The sequence below is a fragment of the Zalophus californianus genome, chromosome 17 (genome assembly GCF_009762305.2).
Source record: "Zalophus californianus isolate mZalCal1 chromosome 17, mZalCal1.pri.v2, whole genome shotgun sequence".
In the NCBI taxonomy this organism is placed as follows: Eukaryota; Metazoa; Chordata; class Mammalia; order Carnivora; family Otariidae; genus Zalophus; species Zalophus californianus.
In genome coordinates this window covers 9,909,379-9,930,643 of record NC_045611.1, presented here as the reverse complement: position 1 = coordinate 9,930,643, position 21,265 = coordinate 9,909,379, and the positions used below count along the sequence as shown (strand labels likewise).

Below are 21,265 nucleotides of genomic sequence, written 5' to 3'. Positions count from 1 at the left end.
GCAATGTGAGCTCACATTTGTTGTTGTTGTAGAAGAAAAGAATTAATAAGGATGCCTGCTTCTGGGCTCCAGCCCCCCAAAATACCCTAGGAATAAACTTCTAAGAATTTTCCCCAAAGCATGTGTTGAACTAGAAGTTAGGTACTCAAGCTGGTATTTCAAAGAAGGTTGCAGGACGGTTGGGAACTCAGAAACTACAATCCTCAGACTGTGCTAATATGGTGGCCACTAGACACATGTGGCTATTTAGATTACCTTAAAGTAAATACAATTTAAAATATTTAGTTCTTCAGGCACACCAAGGACTCAAGTGCACATTTGGTTGGTGGCCACTGCATTAGAGAACACAGGGATTATTTCCCTCATTGCAGAAAGTTCTACTGGACAGCGCTGCTGGAAAAGCATAACCCTCTGCTACCAGATCCTTGAAATTGCTCCAAAATAGCCTGTATCCTTTTCTGGCTTCCACTGAAGACCTCAAGCAATGACCAGCAGCCCCCGTCCCTGATGACACTATTATGTGGCCATTTTAAGACAGCCAGCCATGGGACAAGCGTGAGACTAGAGGCGAGCAGCAAATTGGCAGCATCTTCTCCAAGGGCTTGTCCGTCTGTGTCTCTGCCCACCCAGCAGTGTTTATTATACCAGTTAGACCAGGAGATGCTGCGTGCCTGAGTATCGTTCCTGCAAGCAGAGCGCAGATAGCGTGCTTTCTGCCGAGGTTGCATAAGGCATCAAGATGGGTGAGTGGTGGAGTCTGATTTGGGGAGGGATCTGAGTTTCTGCCTCCCCCACCGACTTGTAAAGGCAAGAGACTTCAACCAGGGTTGAGTTGTGAGTTCTAGGTGGCAAAGGCCAAGGTGAGGACACAGAGGGTGAACTCCCTACGGAGCAGAGTCTGTGGTTCTTCAGCAGATGCTGAGCTTCCGCATGCACTGGAAAAATCTTAAGCCAATTTCACAACTAATTCCCAAGCTAATTGGGACCAGACTGCTTCTCCTCGTGTAGCACAGTCACGCCATTATGTGCATCCTAGACTGAGCCTTCATTCAGATTACAAATTTCCCAGCACAGTTGTTACTGGTAATTAAACCTACTCGATGGTTCCATTACACAAAGATGACATGACAGTACAGGAATCAAACATAACTAATCTTTATCTCTTTTCTAAAGGGGCACAGAAATGAGAACCAACAATGGTATAAAATAGATGAATGACGCACGCCCATCTGTTTTCGTGTTTTTTGCCAGCCTGGCTCACCGAAACGCAGAGATTTTAAGCCATTTTTAATATGAAAGCATGTATCTGTTTTATTGTTACACAACGAAAATTAAATGTGGATGAAAACACCATGAATTGCTTTGAAAAATCACATTTGCAGTGCCGGGAAATAAATCCTCAGCAATTTATGTTTTTGTAATCTAGGGCAGTACTAAAAGCATTTCCCTGTAATCCCTACTTAACCTTTAATTCCTAGCCCACACCTGCTGCTAGAAATCAAGGGCTGTCTCAGGTAACTGACTTTGTGGCTCAAGTGCCTATCCAGACTTCCTGGGCCAGGCTGATTTCCACTATTTTATTATTTTATTTTATTTATTTTATTTTATTTTATTTTCAGATTCAAGTTTCACTTCTCCCACTTCAAAGCATATACTAAAATCACAATTACCCAAAGGTTGGGACACAAATGTGGATGCTCGGGCCCCACCTGAGTCAGTATCCCTGAGGCCACAGCCCAAAAACCTACATTTTTTTTTTTTAAGATTTCACTTATTTATTTGAGAGAGAGAGAGAGTACAAACAGAGGGAGCTGCAGGCAGAGGGAGAAACAGGCTCCCTGCCAAGCAAGGATCCCAATGCAGAACTCGATCCCAGGACCCTGGGATCATGACCTGAGCAGAAGGCAGATGCTTAACCGACTGAGCCACCCAGAACCTACATGTTTAATCAGCCCCAGGAGATTCTTGTGCAGACTAAAACTACTCACCGCCATATTTGATACCAAACCCTCAAAAGAGAAGACCAACTGCTATGTGTCTCTATATCTCTAACACCCAACTCCATGCCTAGCCAATTTTAGTACATGTGCCACTGAAGCGAGCACTCCATGCCTAGCCAAGAATGGACACTTGACCACAGAATGTATTGATCCAAACTCATAAACTCTTTCCTTTTCAACAGGTCTAAAAAAAAAAAAAAAAAAAAAAGGCAAGGACCGCATCACATAGGAATCTGTCCACCCCAGCCTACTTTCTATAAAACAATCCACTCAGTTTTCCTGGAGCCTCTCCTGAGATGGGTCTGCCCAAAATGTCAACTCCCAAGACCAGAAAGGAAGATTGTTCCAATGGTACCAGGAATTACAGCTTCTGGCATGGTAGCCACTATCTGTCCTTCCTTCTGAGCCTGCCACATTAGCAAGTGCTAGAAGGAGGTGGCTTTATCTTCTCAACATCAAACATCTCCTTTTGGAAACCTTAACCCAGTGTCGTCAACCTTTACGGCAGAATCACCTAGGAGCTTGCTCAGAAATGCATGTTCCTAGGTGAGTTTTACCCTAAGATAAGTACCTGTGGGGTGGGATCTGGGGCACTGAGGTGTCCATGCAGCATCCTTGGCCCCAGATGAGTTTGAGGCTGAGGACCGCTGACCCCTAGAGAAAGTCCTCTTTAAACCTAGTCCTCAAAGAGCTCTCTCAACTCCCTCTCCTTAAAAGGGGGGAAGGCTGTGGCTCCTTAACTCGGTCTGATTTGTGGGTGGGGGAGAGTTGATGGAGGCTGGGGCTGTGAGCTGGCAGGGGGGAGGAGGGAAGCATCTGCTTGGCAAATGTAGCCAGTAGTGTACTTGGTTGTGCATGTGAGACTTACTCTGAAAGTCTTCCCCTAAGACTTCCCTCCAAGAATTTGGAGACCCTCCCGCAACCCGAAGGAGTAGAGGAAACTCGGATTGCCCAGGAAAATAATGCTCAGTGCTAAGTCTTCCCTAGGATCTTACTCGCTCTCCAACAGCCTACCTAGAACCCACTCCCTACGTCCAGGCAGAACTCATTGTTCGCTGGGGCTTTTAGCCCTTTTCCTGGATTAAAGCACTTACCTGGCATTAAAGCTAATTGTTGTAGGTCTTTTCCCCAGACATCCTTTGCTCCTGAAGGCTGATTGGTATTTTCTTATCTCTGTACCACCCTGACTGGCCCTGAGGTGCTGCTCAAATAAAGTTTACAGGTGGGTGGACTGCAGATAAGGGCCCCCCTGGCCTCTGGGATGTGCTTCTTTGACGGAACTGCACCAGGGAGGTGTGAGCTTTGCAGGCTGGCCTGGCCCTTGTCATAGCTTTGCTTCTCTTTGACTCATTTTCCAGAATTATGTCACTGCCAACAAATCTGCATGCAAAAACTACAGAGACAAGTCATTTCCCCTAAAAGACATTGCCGGTTAACCTTGAAGCCTGTGTTGTTTGGCAGGTGCAGAGATATACACACACCCATACATATATAATCTGATTATGATGCATTTCACCTTGTGATGTTCCCTGTGCTGTGGCTTCCAGCCTTACAAAAGCCATAAAAACTAAGTATTTTTACAGCAGTTTTTCTGATCTTGAAAGAAGACGCTGTGCGTTTAGCCTTGGTACACAGCAAAGCATCACGTTATACATTAAAGTAACCCAAACCCCTGCCACACTCTGACTTTCTGATTTGGGGAGTGTGTGAATTTTTCTGAAGATTTAAAGCATCATTTTCTGCTCCTTGGGCCCCAATTTTTGGGAGAGCCCTCTGATCACCTCTTGGCCTTGCCCCACTTTCAATCCATTCTCACCCTGCTTCCACGGAGATTTTCTGGGAACCCCTGACCTGTTATTCCTCTCCCTTCAGGAAGAAGTTCAACTTCCATTTTGCTTTGGCTTCCAAAGCCTTTTTTGCCTCTTCCTAGAGCTCTACTCTGCAAAACGTCCCTTCTTGTTCCAGCTCTACTATACTGCCAACCGCTCTGAACAAGGCTCTTCACCCAAGCTTGGCTTCTGCTGTTCCCTCTGCCCAGAATGTCGGCTTCCCACCTTGGCCTCTTGAAACCCCACTTATCTCTCGGATCCCACTGGAGGGCCAACTGCAGCTCAGTGGATGGGATCAAACCCTGGCTCCACCATTTACCTTCTGTATGACCATGAGCAAGGCACTCAACCATTCTGAGCCTCAGCTTGCTCACCTTCACAATGAAGATTCAATCAAAGGATGTCTAAAAGAAGAGCAAATAAAAGCCTCAGACGATGATTTTCAGCCCTCAAATTAATCCTGAACCCCTCTCCCATCCCTTCTCATCAGAGCTGAGAACACACTGAATTACGAGAGCTGAGGGTCCTGTTGATTATCACCCCCAATAGACCAGGAGGCCTTAGAGGTCAAGGGGCCCCATCTTAGACATGGCTAGCACACAGCTGCTACACAGTGGATATTGGATGAGGGGTGTAATTTATCTCCTCATTCACAATCAGATCCGCATAGTTCATAGGTCAGTTGCCTCTGAGAAGTGGTGTCAAAATAAAGGAACAGAGAGGTCAGAACCAGCTAATCTTGAACCCTAGCCATGTGATATTACACATGTTTTTATTTCCCAATCTGGAAAGTAAGGATGGTAATGGCCCTATGGAAATAACATTGTGCAGTTGCTCAAATTAAGTTCGCTAATGTGGGTGAATGTGCCATTAGCATTATTTGGATGTCATCAAGCTTTTAGTTTGGGTTCTTCCAGCCTTGGCAAGTACTGGCCCGGTGACTATCTGAGCTGAGTGGTTTTAAAGGTCTTGGGAACTGTGGCTCAACTGTCTCACGACTGAGGGCCACCCTGTGACTTTCATGGGGCTCTAGGCAATATTGTTTTTGTGGACCCCTTCCTCCATAAAATGATAACAAAATAATTATATTTTATGACGGCACTACAAGGAAGGATATAACCCAGGCTGCATTCATTATTTCATGTTGCTTATCATTATATTCATCTTACTCTCCTGATTTTAAAGATTACTTATTTACTTGGGAGAGAGAGAGAGCACAAGCTGGGCGGGGGGTAAGGGCAGTGGGAGAGGGAGAAGCAGACTCCCCGCTGAGCAGGGAGCCCAACAAGGGGCACATCCCAGGACCCCGGCATCACGACCTGAGCTGAAGGCAGATGCTTAACCGACTGAGCCATGCAGGCACCCCTCTTCTTCTGATTTTAAAAGAATATAAGTTGAAACATTTTTGTGAGCCCCTAAAGTTACTGTGGGCCCCAGGCATTGTACCTCCTGTGCCTCTGCCTGATGGAGAAGTCAGCCTGGCTTTAAATCTTTGAAGTCTGGTGTCTTACAAGTGTCAGTTCAAACCAGGCTTCCTCCCACTCACTCTTCTCCAGCCACTTCTGGGGTCTTTGCACAAACTTATTCTTCTTTCTGGGACTCTCTCCCCTGCCTCTTTCCCTTATTTGCTTTCCACACATACCTTACAGTAGCTCTCCGATTATCACACACCTCTTACAGCACAGATTGCTGGGGTTTACCCCAGTTTCTGATCCAGCAGCTCCGGGGTGGAACCCAGAATGTACATTTTTTTTAAAAAAAGATTTTATTTATTTATTTGACAGAGAGAGAGACAGGAGAGAGGGAACACAAGTAGGGGAGAGGGAGAAGCAGGCTTCCCACTGAGCATGGAGCCCGATGTGGGGCTCGATCCCATGACCCTGGGATCATGACCTGAGCTGAAGGCAGCCGCTTAACTGATTGAGCCACCGAGGCGCCCCTCCAGAATGTACATTTTTAACAGCACCCAGGTGATGCTCATGCACTGGTCTGAAGACCATACCTGGAGCACAGATTCTTTCGAGGCCCCCCCCCCCATTTCCAGTGTCTCTGGTAAGCCTTCTCTGACGTGGTTCACCCATGTTTCTCCCTCATAAACATTTTTTAAAAAAAATTTACTTATTTATTTGATAGAGAGACAGCGAGAGAGGGAACGTAAGCAGGCGGAGCAGCAGAAGGCCCCCCGCTGAGCAGGGAGCCCGATGCAGGGCTCGATACCAGGACCCCAGGACCATGACCCGAGCCGAAGGCAAATGCCTAACAACTGAGCCACCGAAGCGCCCCTCCCTCATATACTCTTAAGGATTAAAGGTCTCCGCTTTATCTATGCAATTCTTTGATCCATGTCTCTCTTTCTCTCTCCCACTTGTCTGTAGGCTCCACTGGTCTTTTGGCTCGCTGTGGTATCTGCATCCTGCTAGCACACAGCAGGTGCTCAGGAAACATGTGTAGACTGCTGGTCAGAAGAGTTGAACCAACTTAACCTCCTAGCAACAGTGAATGCGGGTGTCAGAATCCTCTCAGATCACCAGCACTTCATTCGTACGTTTTTTTCCCACTTCCCTTTTTAACAACGATCAACCTCAGGATTCCTCACTTGCTTCTCCTTCCTGAGGAAGATTAAGGAACTGAGCAGAAACCGCGTCTAGGCAACCCTAAACTGCCCGGCCCTAAGCCCCGCCCTCCACCCCGCCCCCACGTCTCGCCCCGCCCCGATCCTCCTTTAAGGCCCTAGGCCCCGCCTCATCTCCCGCCTCCTAGGCCACGCCTCACCCCCCCACCAGCCCCAGGCCGCGGCTGCTTTGCGCATGTCCACCCAGCCGAGCGCTTCTGAGGCCGTCTCCGTCCGGAAACAAACTTTCCCCTGCAGGATGGCACGACCCTGTGCGTCCCCGGAGCCGGTCAGGTAAAGCCTCCCCGGCCCTTGGCGCTCCGAGCAGGGCCTGGCCCGGCCTTGAGCGCGGTACCGGGGCCTTTCGGCCGGGACTGTTCTTGCGGAGCCCGCCTGCCTACCTGCAGAGCCTGCGCTCCGTGCGCTTAGCCTCCGGGGACCCGGGGCCTTTGTACCTCCTCCGGCCCGCCTGGGCCGAGCTTTGGCCCCATGGGCTCACACCCAGCCTCAAAGGTTCGCGCCCCTTCCCCACCGGCAGCGTTTCCCCCTGCCCAGCTGCCTTTCCTCTTCAGCTCAGGGCTTCTCTGGAGTTTGACCCCCAGAAACCACGAGCCCATGCCAGGCAGCTCCGGGTTCAAGGCCCGGGTCTCTCAGTTACCTAACCTTCCTGAGCCTGGACGGGATCACGTCCTCACCTCGCTGGGCTGTTACGAGGCTGGAAAGAGAAAAGTGTGGAAAGTGCGTAGGATGCGCGCATGCTCAGAACAGGGTGGCCGCTACTGTGGTGTTTTCATGGTGGTGGTTAGAAGGACCAGCCCCACGTTTTTGCAGACTTTTGCTACTGCCGGTCCCTCTGGTCAGTTCTGGGGGCCTCTCAAAAGTCACAGTCAGCCCAATGCGAACTCGGGCGGGCCAGTTTTCTGGACGGGGGCCTGTGTGCATGGGATGTACTCCGGAGTCCCCTCCAGTGCCAGCATGCTGTGGTTCTTTTCAGGTGTTTGGTCGTTTTTGACATCCATTGCTGTCACCCAGTCACTTTTAGTGAGCAACCCGCCACGTAGAAAGAGGCCCAAAGTAGCAAACACCTCCCGCAAGCCACTGCCCATCTCATGCTGGAGACATTTATGACAGTCCTTACCATTAATGGGGCACTGGCGGACTCCAGTCACAGTATGTGAACAGTGTCATTACATGCTCACAGATCTCTTCAAGCATGTCACAGACTTGGAGAGGTCACTCCTAAACCCTTTAAAACCAGTTCTGCCTGACTTAAATATCTCATTTTGGCCAGGATGCAAGACTGCCTTTCCCCCAGAAAGATTAAAACCACACTGTTAGTTTCTAGGGCTGCCATAACAAAGTACCACAAACATGATGGTTTAAAACAACAGAAATTTATTCTCCCATAGTTCTGAAGGCCGGATGTCTGAAATTTCCTGCCATTTGCAGCTTCTGATGGATGTTGATGTTCCTGAGCTTGTGGCAACATCACTCCAGGCTCTGCCTGTGTCTTCACATTGCCTTCTTCCCTCTGTGTGTGTGTGTGTGTGTGTGTTTGTGTGTGTGTGTGTGTGTGTGTGTGTGTGTCTATATCCTCTCCTTTTACAAGGACACCAATCATTGGATTTAGAGCCCGGGATGATTTCATCTCAAGATCCATAACTACATCTGCAAAGATACTATTTCCAAATAAAGTCCCACTCTGAGCCTTCTGGGTGACATGAATTTTGGGGGACACTATTTAAACTACTACATGAACCAGCAACAAAATAACGCCAGTCAAAAGGACCAAAACATTCACAGTAATGAATTCAGGGCACCCAATGTACTTAAAAATCCAAATACTTGCATTATCAGTAATGGTCCTCAAAGTGGGTTCCCCTGGTCCACAGCATCAGCATCACCATTGCTTGGGAGTTTGATGCTAACTTCCAGGCCCCACCCCAAACTTACTGAGTCGCAGTTTTGGGGTGGGCCCAGCCCTCTGGGTGAATCTTGCCATTAAAGTTTGGGAACCACTGTTGTAAGGCAACTGAAGACATAAGGGTTTGATAACATAAGGGCCAGGTTAAGAGAAAGTCCTTAAGCTGAGAGTTGTCTAACCTTACAATGACTTGTTTACCAAACCTGTCTTACTTGAATGTAATTAAAAATTCAACATTTAACTGTTGTGTCGTTGAAAGAATATTTTACCGTAATTTCTATTTAAGTTTCAAAGTGAACTTGTGTACTAAACTGTATTCTTAGTAGTTTTTTGCTCATTTTATCTTGCCAACAGTCATGTGATTTGGGTGTTACTGTTTCTGCTCTGTTACTGAAAAATACAATGAGAGTCAGAAATGGTAAGCTCCAAGACACACAATGCAACGGAAACATAGGCAGGACAAGGAGCTTTTTATTATAACTCTGGTTACTAAAATGTTTGGTTTGTTTCCATTTTAGAAACAGTTTGATAGATGATGCTAAGGCCCGCTTAAAAAAGCATGATGTTGGGACCAAATATTCTCATTTGTCGTCTAACAAATATTCTGTCCTTTTACCATTGTTGGCAAAAGAAGGAAAACTCCACCTGTTGTTCACCCTCCGGTCAGAGAAGGTAGGTGACAAAAAGGCTCCTGCCATTCAAGTTCCAGGACATTTAAAAACCCCACAAAAATTTGTCAGTTGCACACATCTTGAGGTTATGGATTTCAAATGGACTTTCAAGATTGTGATGTTCAGGGGTCCAAGAAGCCACAGGATAACACGGCATTTTTTGGAAAGTTTTAGAAAAATAAGTTATTTAGCTAGCAAGTAACTTGAAATACTTTTAGACCAGGGTTTCTTAACCTTGGCGCAATTGGCATTTGGGCTGGATAATTCTTTGCTGTGGGAGCTATTCTGTGCATCGTGAGATGTTTAGCATCATCCCTGGGCTTTACCCACTAGGTGCCAGTAATATAGACACAAACACACACACTCCTTTGTGACAACCACAGATGTCTCCAGACATCCCTGTCCTGGCAGGGATGGGGGGCACAGTGCTGCTGCCAACAGCCACTGTTTCAGCCTCCCACCCCCACCCCAGGTATAATGTGAAAATTCTAGAGCACAGAAATTAACAGCCTGGGCCCTGAAGCTGGCTGCCGATGTTTGAATGCAGGCTCTCTCCTTGCCAGCTCTGTGACTTTGTCCTAGTTACTTACCCTTTCTGTGCTACTGTCTCTTTACTTGCAAAATGAGGCCAAAATACTAGTGCTGCTTCATAGGGCTACTGTGAGGATTTCCCAGGGAAACAAATGCAAAGCGCCTAAATTGGCCCTAGCACTTGGCAAGGTTTCTGGTCAGTTTTAGCTGCCATCACTGTTGCTGTTACCAGACATCGCCTGAGGTTTTCAGAGAAACCATTCTACTTTAAAGAAATGTTGGGCTGGGGGGCGCCTGGGTGGCTCAGTTGGTTAAGCGACTGCCTTCGGCTCAGGTCATGATCCTGGAGTCCCGGGATCGAGTCCCGCATCAGGCTCCCTGCTTAGCGGGGAGTCTGCTTCTCCCTCTGACCCTACCCCCTCTCATGTACTCTCTCTATCTCATTCTCTCTCTCAAATAAATAAATAAATTAAATATTTTAAAAAGAAAAAAAAAGAAATGTTGGGCTGGGAATGGAGTTCCCCTGGGCACACCCCTGGATACAGTCATTCTCCTTTGCTGTTAGGGTGCTTCTGAGGAAAAGTTGGGGAAGCAGTAACTTCAGAGTTATCCCAAGTACAGAAATGAAAATGGGCCATAATAGCATGGCTTTCAAAGCAGAACATCAATGAACAATATCCCCTCAGGGAAAAAGAAAGCCAAGGAATCAGCTGAAGTTTCGTAGGTTTGGGATTAGACTCATGTGGATTCTTCTGGGTCTGGGTCGGGCAACAATCACATACACAGGAGGTAAGAAAATGCAGGTTCCAACAGGAGATACCTAACTGGAAACCAGGGGACCTGGGTCTGTTCTCAGCTCTGCCAAAAAGCGGAGGAAAAGCACTTCAGTATTATTTTTCAGACTATCAGTTAAATAATAATGTAGACAATTGAGGCAAGACCAAAATGGATCTCTGGTTACTATTTCACCCAGATAGCTTTGCCTGTTGATTACTATGTGAGAATCATCTTAGACCATAAACTTTGGTGTGCAAAGATCACGTTAAACACACAAAAAAAGAGTATTTAAATCTAATTAGATCTGATTCTATACCTATCTGGCTCTGGGGGCAAGAAATTCCCTCCCAGGCGTTCCTGGAGCTGCACCCCTTCCTGGAGTCACACGAGTAGAGTTCATGGGTTTCCTCCCAGTAAATGGGGAAGGGGCACCTGTCTTCAATCCCTCCTGCTTCAGTATGTGCTCTCCTACCAGTTCTGGAACCTAGAGCAAAGTTAGCCCAGGTCATGATCTCAGGGTCCTGAGATCGAGCCCCACGTCCGGCTCCACACTCAGCATGGAATCTGCTTCATATTCTCTCCTTCTCTCTCTGCCCCTTCCCCCCCCCCCCCCCCGGTTCACACTCTCTCTTCCTCTCTAAAATAAATAAATAAATAAAATTGTTCATTTTAGGTTATGTAAATTTCACCTCAATTTAAAAAAAAAAATGCTTTTTAAAAAATAACAGCATGTGGACCTGTTCTGAGGGCTCAGTGGAAAAACTTCTTGTGAAGCAGCATGCCCGAAGCAGGGTAAGCACTCAATCAAGGCTGTCTATTGATAACATGGCCCTTTTTATTCTACTTCCTTTTGGGTTTTCTCCCCCTTCAGCGTAGATCTTGTTTCGTGCGTATGGTATCTTTTAGGGGCAAGTAGAGAAAAATTACAAGTGAAGGAAGTTCTCAAAGGTCATTTTTTAAAAAGGATTCAAGTAAAAACTTTTTTGGGGGGTGGTCTTACTCCCCCCCCCCCCCCCCCGGCCATTACCACCAGGGTGGGAGTGGTCTCTGGCACAAAATAGAAGTTCAGGAACTACTTGTTGAATGAGTGCGTGCTACCAGAATTGAAATCCCACATCACAGTTCTGTTCTTTCAATATCCAGCTAAGAAGGTCACCTGGAGAAGTCTGCTTCCCTGGAGGCAAGTCTGAACCAGCAGATGTGGATGATGTGGCTACAGCTCTCCGGGAAGCCCAGGAGGAAGTAGGGCTGCATCCTCACCAAGTGGAGGTTGTCTGCTGCCTGGTGCCATATCTGCTTGACGTAAGTGTTTGAGTGGAACTGGCTTGCTTACACTGTCATGGCCATCCAGTGGACCCATGGTCGTCAGCATTCCACATGTGGCCAAGCATGACCCTTGACAGTGCTGTCCTTAGAGTCAAGAGACTGGCTCTTATGTGGGCTTTGCCCCTTGTGAGCTAACTGGCCTTGGGCAAGCCCCCTTGCCCATCTGGGCCCCCCTTTGCCCATCCAGAAATGAAAGGGTCAAGCTCTATCAGTTGTTTTCAAACTGGATCCTGTAGAATCCTGGAGATGCTTCAGAATTCTTTCTTTAAGATTCAATTTACATTTATTTTTCGCCAGTATACATTTCTTTTGAGAATTCATTTGAAAAAATACCACACACTTGAGCGTGCTGTGTTCCAAATTTTAGCCTCTTGGAGGCCACCAGTGCATTACCTTTGTCCTAAATACACTAATTTTTATACATACCTTGGAATCAAGCTTCTCCATATCACATTAATTGAGCAGTACCCTGAGATCACTAGGCAAGCTGTTTAAGAACTACTACTATTCGTAACTACATTTCTTTTTTTTCTTTTTCTTTTTTTTTTTTTAAAGATTTTATTTATTTATTATTTGACAGAGAGAGAGACAGCGAGAGAGGGAACACAAGCAGGGGGAGTGGGAGAGGGAGAAGCAGGCTTCCCGCCGAGCAGGGAGCCCGATGCGGGGCTCAATCCCAGGACCCTGGGATCATGACCTGAGCCGAAGGTAGATGCTTAACGACTGAGCCACCCAGGTGCCCCTGTACCTACATTTCTGTATGGATTTCCTTGATTGTATACATGAAGAAAAACAAACAAACCATGAAAGCAACAAAATGAATTCTGGGACTCATATAATAGCCAGATCTTATTTCATGTGAACTTATGACTTGTATTAATTGACTTGAGATGGAGTAAATGTTGTAAATTTGTGCTCGGGTAACAGCATTGTTTTATTGGTTTAAAATTTTTAATATAAACTTGCAATGTTAGAATAGGTACAGATTTACAGAAAAGTTGCAAAGATACTACAGAGAGTTCTCATATACCCGCACCCAGTTCCTCCCATCATTAACATGTTATGCCACTGGCGTCTACTTGTCACAACTCACAACTGAGAAACCAATGTTAGTACACTGCTATTATCTAAACACACTTTATTTGCCTTTTACTAATTTTTCTACTAATGTCTTCCTTTCTGTCCTGGATCTCATCTAGGATACCGTATTGTATTTGTTTGTCGTGTCTCCTTAGTCTCTGGTCTGTGACAGTTTCTCAGACCTTCCTTGTTCTCGTGACCTTTACACTTCTTCCGTGCACTGGTCACGTATGTTGTAAAATGCCTCTCCATTTGGAGTTTACCTGATATTTTCCTCATGGTTAAGCTAGGGTTATAGGCTTGGGGGAGGAATACCACAGGGAAGTGCTCCAGTCACCTGTTGGAAGTAGGTGTCAACTGTATGTTTTATACATTGGACTTTCGGGTACATTTTTATTTCAAGAGGAGAGTCCCACTGATGCATAACAATTAGAAAACCAGTGGGTCAGACCATCCTTTACGTTCTGTTTGCCTTACAGTCTTGGTGGTGCAGTGTTGTGGTGATCAGTGGTGCTGGGGCATCTATCTTAAGCAGGCCCATTTTCAAAACAGAAAGGTCACCACTCAGGGGAGATTTAGTTCGGAAGAAGCTAGTGGCCTCTCGAGTGAAGGCTTCCTAAGTGAGAGGGGAGAACGTGAGATAAGGACCAGAAATGTAGCAGTTACTTCCTAGGCAACTGTGTTTTCTAATGGGAACCCCTTCCACTCGGCATCTGCAAATCCCCCAGCCTGTTTGGGGGATTTATTTTAAAACTCTATTGACAAATTGAACCCTAATGGTAAAAGGTTCCCAAAGTGAGAGTAACTCCCATTTCCAAGGCACCCGGGAGCTACTGAGTCCTGCCTGTGAGGAGCATACAACAGTCTCCACAGGAGGATGTCTGGTCTTCAGGAGATGTTGGTGGGCCAGACGCTCCCGAGACCAGAGATTTCTAAAATGACCTCCTCTTGATATAATGATGCCAATCACCTTATCAAGAAGTTAGCATGAACAAAGGCTTTCCAGAACGGTGTCCTGTGTTTGGAAGTGCTAGCGAGGGTGGTTTTGTTTTTGGACCTTGCACATGTTTTAAATGTAGTGCAAAAGTACCACTGATCTAACACTTAAAAGCAGAATCTAATTCAGTGGTTTTTTAACGAGCGCTGATTATGTCCCCCAGGGAACATGGCAATGCCTGGAGATGTTTTTGGGTCAGAGCTAGAGGAGGTGCTGTTGGCTGTTTCCTACCTCCTGCTAACCCTCCAAGGCAGGCGATGGCCCTCCAAGCCCACCCCAGGTGTCGCTTTGCCATACGTGTATGTACTGCTCTTTGCAATGGCCTCAGGAGACATGGCCCACACATTTCCATTCATCCTCCTTCATTTCACCCTCTCTGAAGCTTCGACTCCTGTAGACATGTTGGTACCTTTCAGTGGCGTGTCCTTTCCTGGGAATGTTTCTAAGAGCAGGTGGCCTCCTTCTGGGGCCCTGAAGCAGGCCTCGTCCCTGTGGCCACAGCAAAAGCCAATCTCCACGGGATTCCAACTCAGCAAGTGGCCGAAATGCAGTCTTTCCTTGGTCCTACAACGTCTGCCATGCACCCACCATCCTTTTTTCCTTCCAAGACAGACACCTGTGTTTTGGGAACTGTGTGTCCAGACATGCTGTTTCCTCCACAAATTTCCAAAGTCTGTCTGACTTCTCTGAGCTTGAACCATGTTGAACGTGCCTTACTTCCCATCTGAAACGTTCAGTCTTAAACCATTATCTCCCCTGTGGCTCTGATTCCCCCCCCCCCCCCACCAGTTACTTCCTCAGACTCTGACATGCGAGTCCGAGGGCCAGTACTGACCACACTAAGTTGCTTGTCCACACCCATGCCTAGCAGTTTGGCCCTTAGCGTGAGGATGAGTTTGTGCTCCTAGCCCGGCCCTCAGGAAGAGCTTGAATCCGAGCTGCAGCTGAGAACTCTCCACCTGCGCGAGGCTGGTGTGTCATCTCTTTGAGATATGATGACATTTGTGTCTTCATAACCCTTGAGCACTGTGCTCTAGAGTGTGGGCAGCAGGCCGGTGAATCCTGGTCTCTGCCAAGTATTAGCCGGCCGTGACCTTGAGCAGGTCGCTTCAGGTGTCTGATTTCCACTGTTAAAACTCCTTCAGGGTCAGGCTGTTGTGAAGAAGCAGGGAAAGGGTGCTGGGTACTAGCCCAGGACCCCAGAGGCTGTGGTTACTTCATGGTGACAGCAACCACAAACCGCACGCTGAACCAACACCGTGGGCTCTGTCTGTCCAGACCCTTTCATATTCCTCTTACTGTGTTTCTGAAAGCTCACACATGCAGCTTTCCACCCTTCCCTGCTCACAGGGAGCCTGGAGGGCCTGAAAATGTACTTGGCCGGCCAGTCCTTCACCAGTGACTGTGCTGGGGGGCATGACAGCCCAGCTCTGTGGTGTACTTTACGCCCAGATGCCCTGCAGGGCCCTCGCCTGCCTTGCTCCCTACCTCATGCTTTGTCCTGAGAGTGCTTCCTTAAGAAATCAGTTGCATCTGAGTGTTCCCCATCTCCCAGACACCCACGGCTCCTGGGGAACTCTGTGGTGGAAGAGGCTGAGCATTCCCTTAGGGCCAGGTGGTGATCGCAGCTGGTGGAATGCTACTTCTGCCCTGGGGCCGCTTAGGACCCCAGATTTCCCACCGGAAAGACAGCTAAAGTCTACGCTCTGTCTTCCACTCCTGGTCCAGATAGTGACTTCCACCATTGATTCAGTTAATGGTCTGAGTCATGACTGTTCTTAAACATGCTTCAGCTGTCACTCCCCTGAGAATTTTCCACAGACCGGTTTATCCTGCTCTCATGGCCCAACCTCAAGGTATATCCCTGGCTTTTCCCAGCCACTTTCTCTTGGAATGTCCCCCAAGAACTCCGGATTCTTCTCACTTTCCACTTCAAGCTTATGCAGCTCTTCTCTTATTATTACACAGCTCCTACACTAAACCCCAGGCCTCACCCTGGAGATGCCCAGCAGGTCCTTCGCTTAATAATACCCTGCATTCATTTGCAGGCAGTTGTGGTTATAAATAGAAATCCCCCTCCTTATAAACATCTGTTATGTAAAATAGTTCATATATAATTATAAATGCAATTTCCCATAACTGGGTATATGCCACAGTTAATATGTCACTTTTCTGTTGGTAAGATGGCACATCCTTGTCTGTACTGACAGGGAACGGTGTCTATCACATTCATTTTGAGGGCCACAGAGTATCCCATTACACAGATACACTCATAATTGACCTACCCTGACTGTCCATCAGTGGAGGAGTGATAACTTTATTTTGGGGCTATTGCAAATAATGCTTCAGTCCAGGGGCGCCTGGGTGGCCTGCTTCTCCCTCTCCCTCTGTTGCTGCCCCTGTGTGTGCGCACGCTCTCTCTCTCGGATAAACAAATCTTCAAAAAAAATGCTTCAGTCTTGTATTTTTTCTCACTGGTAGGAATTTATCATACAGATATATTTATATAAATGCAATTGCTCGGTCAAAGGGACCACATTTTTATAACATTGCCAGATTGCCCTTCCAAAAGATTATACCAGTATGTTCACAAAAGATACACTTTCAGAGTCATCTCACAGACACGGGCTCAGGTAGGGGTGAGACTACCCCCATTTCACAGCGGACATGACTGTTCATGTCTGGAGCAAATTCTTCCTCCTTCCCTACCCACCTTATATCATTGACTGCTTTGGACTCTGTTCTTAATTTGTATATTTCGTTTTCTGCTTTTAGAGTGATACATTGATAACCCCAGTTGTAGGATTTATAGACCACAACTTCCAGGCCCAGCCTAATCCCGATGAAGTTAAAAGTGTGTTCCTGGTGCCTCTGGAATATTTCCTGCATCCACATGTCTACCACCAGCGTTACCTGACACATTATGGTCATCATGTTATTATTCATTGCTTTGAGTACACAGACCCTGGAGATGGTGTCACTTACCAGATCAAGGGAATAACTGCAAAACTTGCCCTGTTCCTTGCCTTAATTATTTTGGGGGAAAATCCCATCTTTGAAATGGAGTTTAATCTCAATGATCTGATTTCATCCTCTGAAGAGATCTTCCTGAAACTAAATAAGCATGCTACAAGCAAGTTATGATTTATGAGACCACCATCCAAATAGCTAAGAGGATTTCGTGTGTGCTTCTCCATAAGAACAACAGTAACACAAGCTGTCGGCAATTGACAGGTGCGACTATTTTTCCTGCAATATGAAGGTAAAAAACCTTGCCTTTTTCCCACTTGCCCTGTATTACCTGAGAGAGCAAAAGTCTTTCAGAAGTGGAAAAATGTGTTCATAGTGTTGCATAATTTCACCCACAGCATGTTATTTTTTTGTACACATGTATCCAGCACATAGTAGGCACTTAATAAATATTTGTTGAATATATGACCATGTGGCATTTATTTTATCTGTGAGAGGTAGTATCTCTATTGTTATTCTAGAAACTTCCGGCCAGCCATCAGAATCTATCCACCTTCTCCTCCCTGGCAGTAGAGTTGAAGCAAAGCTCCTAGCTCCCCAGTAAGAAATGGCATTACCCAGGATTCCTTGCAGTTAAATGTGGCTCTGAAACTTAATTTGGGCCAATGGGATGTGAGTGAAAGTTGACCTTGCAGGTCATCTCCAATTGAAGAGATAAGCCAGCTTCCTTGGACTCTCTTTCCCCTTTCCAGGAGCTGCAACATGGATTTACCCGCAGTCCAGCCTTGGCCATACAAATGAGGACAATTCCTGGGGGGATGGCAGAACTCAAAGGGGGTAGGAGTTTGGATCTCTAAATGCCTCCCTGGAGTAAAGCAACCTGCCACCCAGCGCTGTTCACTTGGGCCTATTATGTGAGAGAAGAATAAAATTCTGTCATTTTTCTGCCACTGTTACTTGGGGTCATTTTGTTAGAGCAGAGCTATGACCCTAAGTAATATACCATAACACTTGAAAATGGCTAGATGGATATTCACTCAAACTTGAAGTATTGCCAGCAGTTAGAATTTGGGATGATCTGACCTTTAACACATGGGTTCTGTGACATACACAAGACGGCCATGGGTGTTGGCAGGTCTAGCAGTCATCATCCAGAGCAACTGGACTGAAGGAATTTAAGAGGCCCATATGCCCACCAATCGGAAGAGATAAGGTTCTCTGTCTTAAGATGACGAAAGCAGAAAAACACTGGTTTTGAGCACAAGCCCCAAATGAAAAGTCAAAAAGATAAACATTCTCAATTGCATTCCTTGAGATCTACCACTTCTTACGTGGGCATTTCCATATGTCGTGCTTTGAGTTAGCAGGAATTTCTTCATTTAATTATAGTATTAACCATCCTGCACGAGGTCAGGGAGATCAGTGCATAAAACAACATAACCTTAAGTCCGTGAGGGCAATTTCCTATCTTACTGACTGCTACAAGAGTTTTAGAAAGCCGAGCCAGTTTTAGGAAGATTCTGGTATAGCTGAAAATGTGATGGCCACACCAAACCCATTCAGTCAGCCATGCAACTGCCCACTGCTTCAGAGTTTTTCTTTTCTGAGAGCTGGCAGAGGAAAAATGCCTGATCTGCTTTATACCCATAAACATGGAAATGGCACAAATCTGGCTCCAACCTTGAAAGCAGATGTTGGGTAAGCTTCTCCATTAACATTCAGTAACTGGCCCTGCATGAACAGGCCTAAACTGTTTCGCAGCAATTACAGAGGCATTTGCAAATGTGTATTTACAATCTGACAGCAGTGTAATTGCCTGGTAGATTGTTGACCCCTCTGGCAGTGCAGAAAGCCGCCTTTCCGAACTGTTTGTTTTTGTGAACTCCTCAGATCTGCCTGGTTTCTAAGGTGCGTTGGCCCAGCCGACGTCTACAGTCTGAATGACACTCGAGGGCCACCCAATTTAAGGGGCTAAATATTTAGTAATGGGGGTAGTGCCTCCCCCTGCCCTTTTTGGGGGGGTATTTTCTGTCTTTTCTGTATTTTAAGACGTCTATGTTCAGGGTTCCAGTTAAACATCCTTTGCTTAAAAGGAACGGAAGTCTAGCAAATCTGGCTCAGATGAAAGAAGTTACTGGCAGGGTACAGGTCTCAGGGAATCCGCAAAGTCACTGAACAAATCAGCCTCAAGATGCACAGCAATGGGGAAGGAGCAGGCCAGCTAGCTACCTCAAAAGCAAGAAGTTGTAAACCTTCCCTTTTTCATCCTGTCATTATTGGGGCAAGAGCCATCCATTTGGGTTGATTGATATAGGCATGGAAAAGCAACAGCAACTCAGTGTGTCAGTCTCCAGGTCCTTGGAGGAAGCTTCATTTGGCCTAGCTTGGGTCACTTGGCAGGTAACCTGTGGATATGGTCAAGGGTGGGGGTCGGGACCACAAATGCCCAGAGTCAGCAGGGTGTGGGGAGGAGCATTTCTGAAGGAAGTGGGCTAGGCAAACATCCCAAAACATTGACCGTCTCTAAAATCCATCCCTAAATTCTGTAGATTGTGCCATCCAGACAGCTCAGCTCTAGCTCAGCTGGGTCTCCTTCTTTGCCTCCCTGCAGCCTCGGTAAGTAGGTGCTTAAGAGCCGTGGGTCTGGGTGCCTGGGTGGCTCAGTTGGTTAAGCGTCTGCCTTCGGCTCAGGTCATGATCCTGGAGTCCCGGGATCGAGTCCCGCATCGGGCTCCCTGCTCGGCAGGGAGTCTGCTTCTCCTTCTGACCTTCCCTCTCATGCCCTCTCTCTACCATTCTCTCTCTCTCTCTCTCTCAATAAATAAATAAAAATCTTAAAAAAAAAAAAAAAAGAGCCGTGGGTCTGAGAGTCAGGATGCTTACGTTTGAATCCCAGCTCCAGCAACAGCCTGGATGTTTGGTGGCCTGCTAGCAAGTGACTCATTCTCTACAGGCCTCAGTTTCCTCTTCTGTAAGTGGGAGAAAGAAACTTCTTGTTTTAGGCCTTTTGAAGGGATTAAAGGAGTGAGTACATGTGACCCCTTTACTGGAAACACAACTAAATGCTCAGAACAATGCCTGGAAAGTAGAAAGGGCTTAGTTACCTGGTAGCTAGTAATTACGGCACTATTATAACTGCCAGCTTATAACAATAATGTCAAGTATTGTCATTTCTCTGATTCAGCACATCATCATTTCCTTATGCCAGAGGTTCCTGAACTTTCTTGGTTCACACTGAGCACCCTTGACGTCTCAGTAAATTTTTCAGGGTACATGTAGGCTAAAAGAAATCCCGGATAATTCTGTTATGTTGTTACATCCAAACAACTTAGTAAGTGTTTATGCCCTACTAACTTGGTAGCCATTTGAAGATATACCATACACTAGAAAAATACTATTTTTGTTTGAATCTTATAAAATAACCACGATCGTTCACCAACGGGATGTGTGCACCAGTTGAACACACACATAGACGGGAGATTCAAAGCCAGTTTTGTGATAGGAATAAACATGCAGATGCAGGGAGGAGGGACACCTGGCTCAGATTTGGGACTCAGGGAGCCATCTTCAAGGAGGTGGTGGTGGAGCTGAGCCTTGCTGGATAAGGAGATGCTACCCAAGTGAATGGGATGGCCGTGGTGATGATGGGGACTAACACTGGTTAAGCACCTGTGCTATGCCTGGCCCTTTACTTTGATGACTCATTTAACCCTCACACCACATCTCTGCAGTGAGCATTATTCTTATTCCCATTTTTAGATAGGAAAATTTGAGGACCAGAGAAGTTAAATATTTGCCCCTGGTCACAGGGTTCATAAATGGAAGAGCCAACATTCCAAACCCACATGTATGAATTTTGGAGCCTATACTCTTTTTACTCTTACCCACTTACTCCAAGATGAGGCTCATTTCATAAGGACGGAGGCAAGAATAGAAGGTTAAGTTTATGTTTCCTTTGATTCCCTGCACGTGAAAGGGAAAGCAATACAAACTTAATAAATGGGAGGGAGAGCAGAGTTTATTTTTGCCTTCATCGTGTCCTCCAGCTTACACAGCTGGTGTTGCACACACTGAAATGACTAATTAGCTAGGATGGTGTTCATTAAAATGGGACCTACCAATTAATTAATGAAAGTGCTGTCATACTTGCTAATTTAACAACACTGTGGTGCCCACTTTCCAGTTAAAGAACCGAGATGGGGAAACGTCCCTTCACCCCTCAGACAAGATGATTAAATAGAACTCAAGTCTTGTTCTCGTTTCCAGTTGGTTTCTCATCTGAGAATAGCACAAGGTTTTGATACAGTCACTGGAGTGGATCATCACTCAGTCCAGTTGTCTTAGATGTGGTGTACTTGGGTTCCTACTGGGGTCTGTGTGTATGCTGCATTCAGGATTCTTGACTGCCTTCCCATCACCACTCAGCCCCTCCCTGGGCCTTCCCATTGTTGAACAGCACTCGGACTTTGAGTGTCAATTCCTGTGTGCCCACTGTTAAATCTCCCATGCTACGCCATAGCATGGACATGGCTTCCTTGCACCGCTTTGC

General features: G+C 46.5%; 1 protein-coding gene across 3 annotated transcripts; it reads left to right on the top strand.

The window, feature by feature from the left end:
• The first annotated feature begins 6,599 nt into the window (after positions 1-6,599).
• On the top strand, positions 6,600-17,175 carry NUDT7 (nudix hydrolase 7). 3 transcript variants are annotated; one of them, XM_035724858.1, is made up of 5 exons: positions 6,764-6,953; positions 8,996-9,036; positions 11,072-11,135; positions 11,487-11,645; positions 16,522-17,175. In XM_035724858.1, exons 1-5 carry the CDS (start codon positions 6,930-6,932, stop codon positions 16,888-16,890), a joined length of 657 nt encoding a protein of 218 aa, XP_035580751.1. In that variant the 5' UTR covers positions 6,764-6,929; the 3' UTR covers positions 16,891-17,175. The 3 variants fall into 3 exon arrangements, with proteins under 3 accessions (XP_035580749.1, XP_035580751.1, XP_035580750.1); XM_035724856.1 differs by lacking the exons at positions 6,764-6,953; positions 11,072-11,135 and adding an exon at positions 6,600-6,734 and having other exon boundaries at positions 8,883-9,036; XM_035724857.1 differs by lacking the exon at positions 6,764-6,953 and having other exon boundaries at positions 8,903-9,036.
• Positions 17,176-21,265: the final 4,090 nt, after the last annotated feature.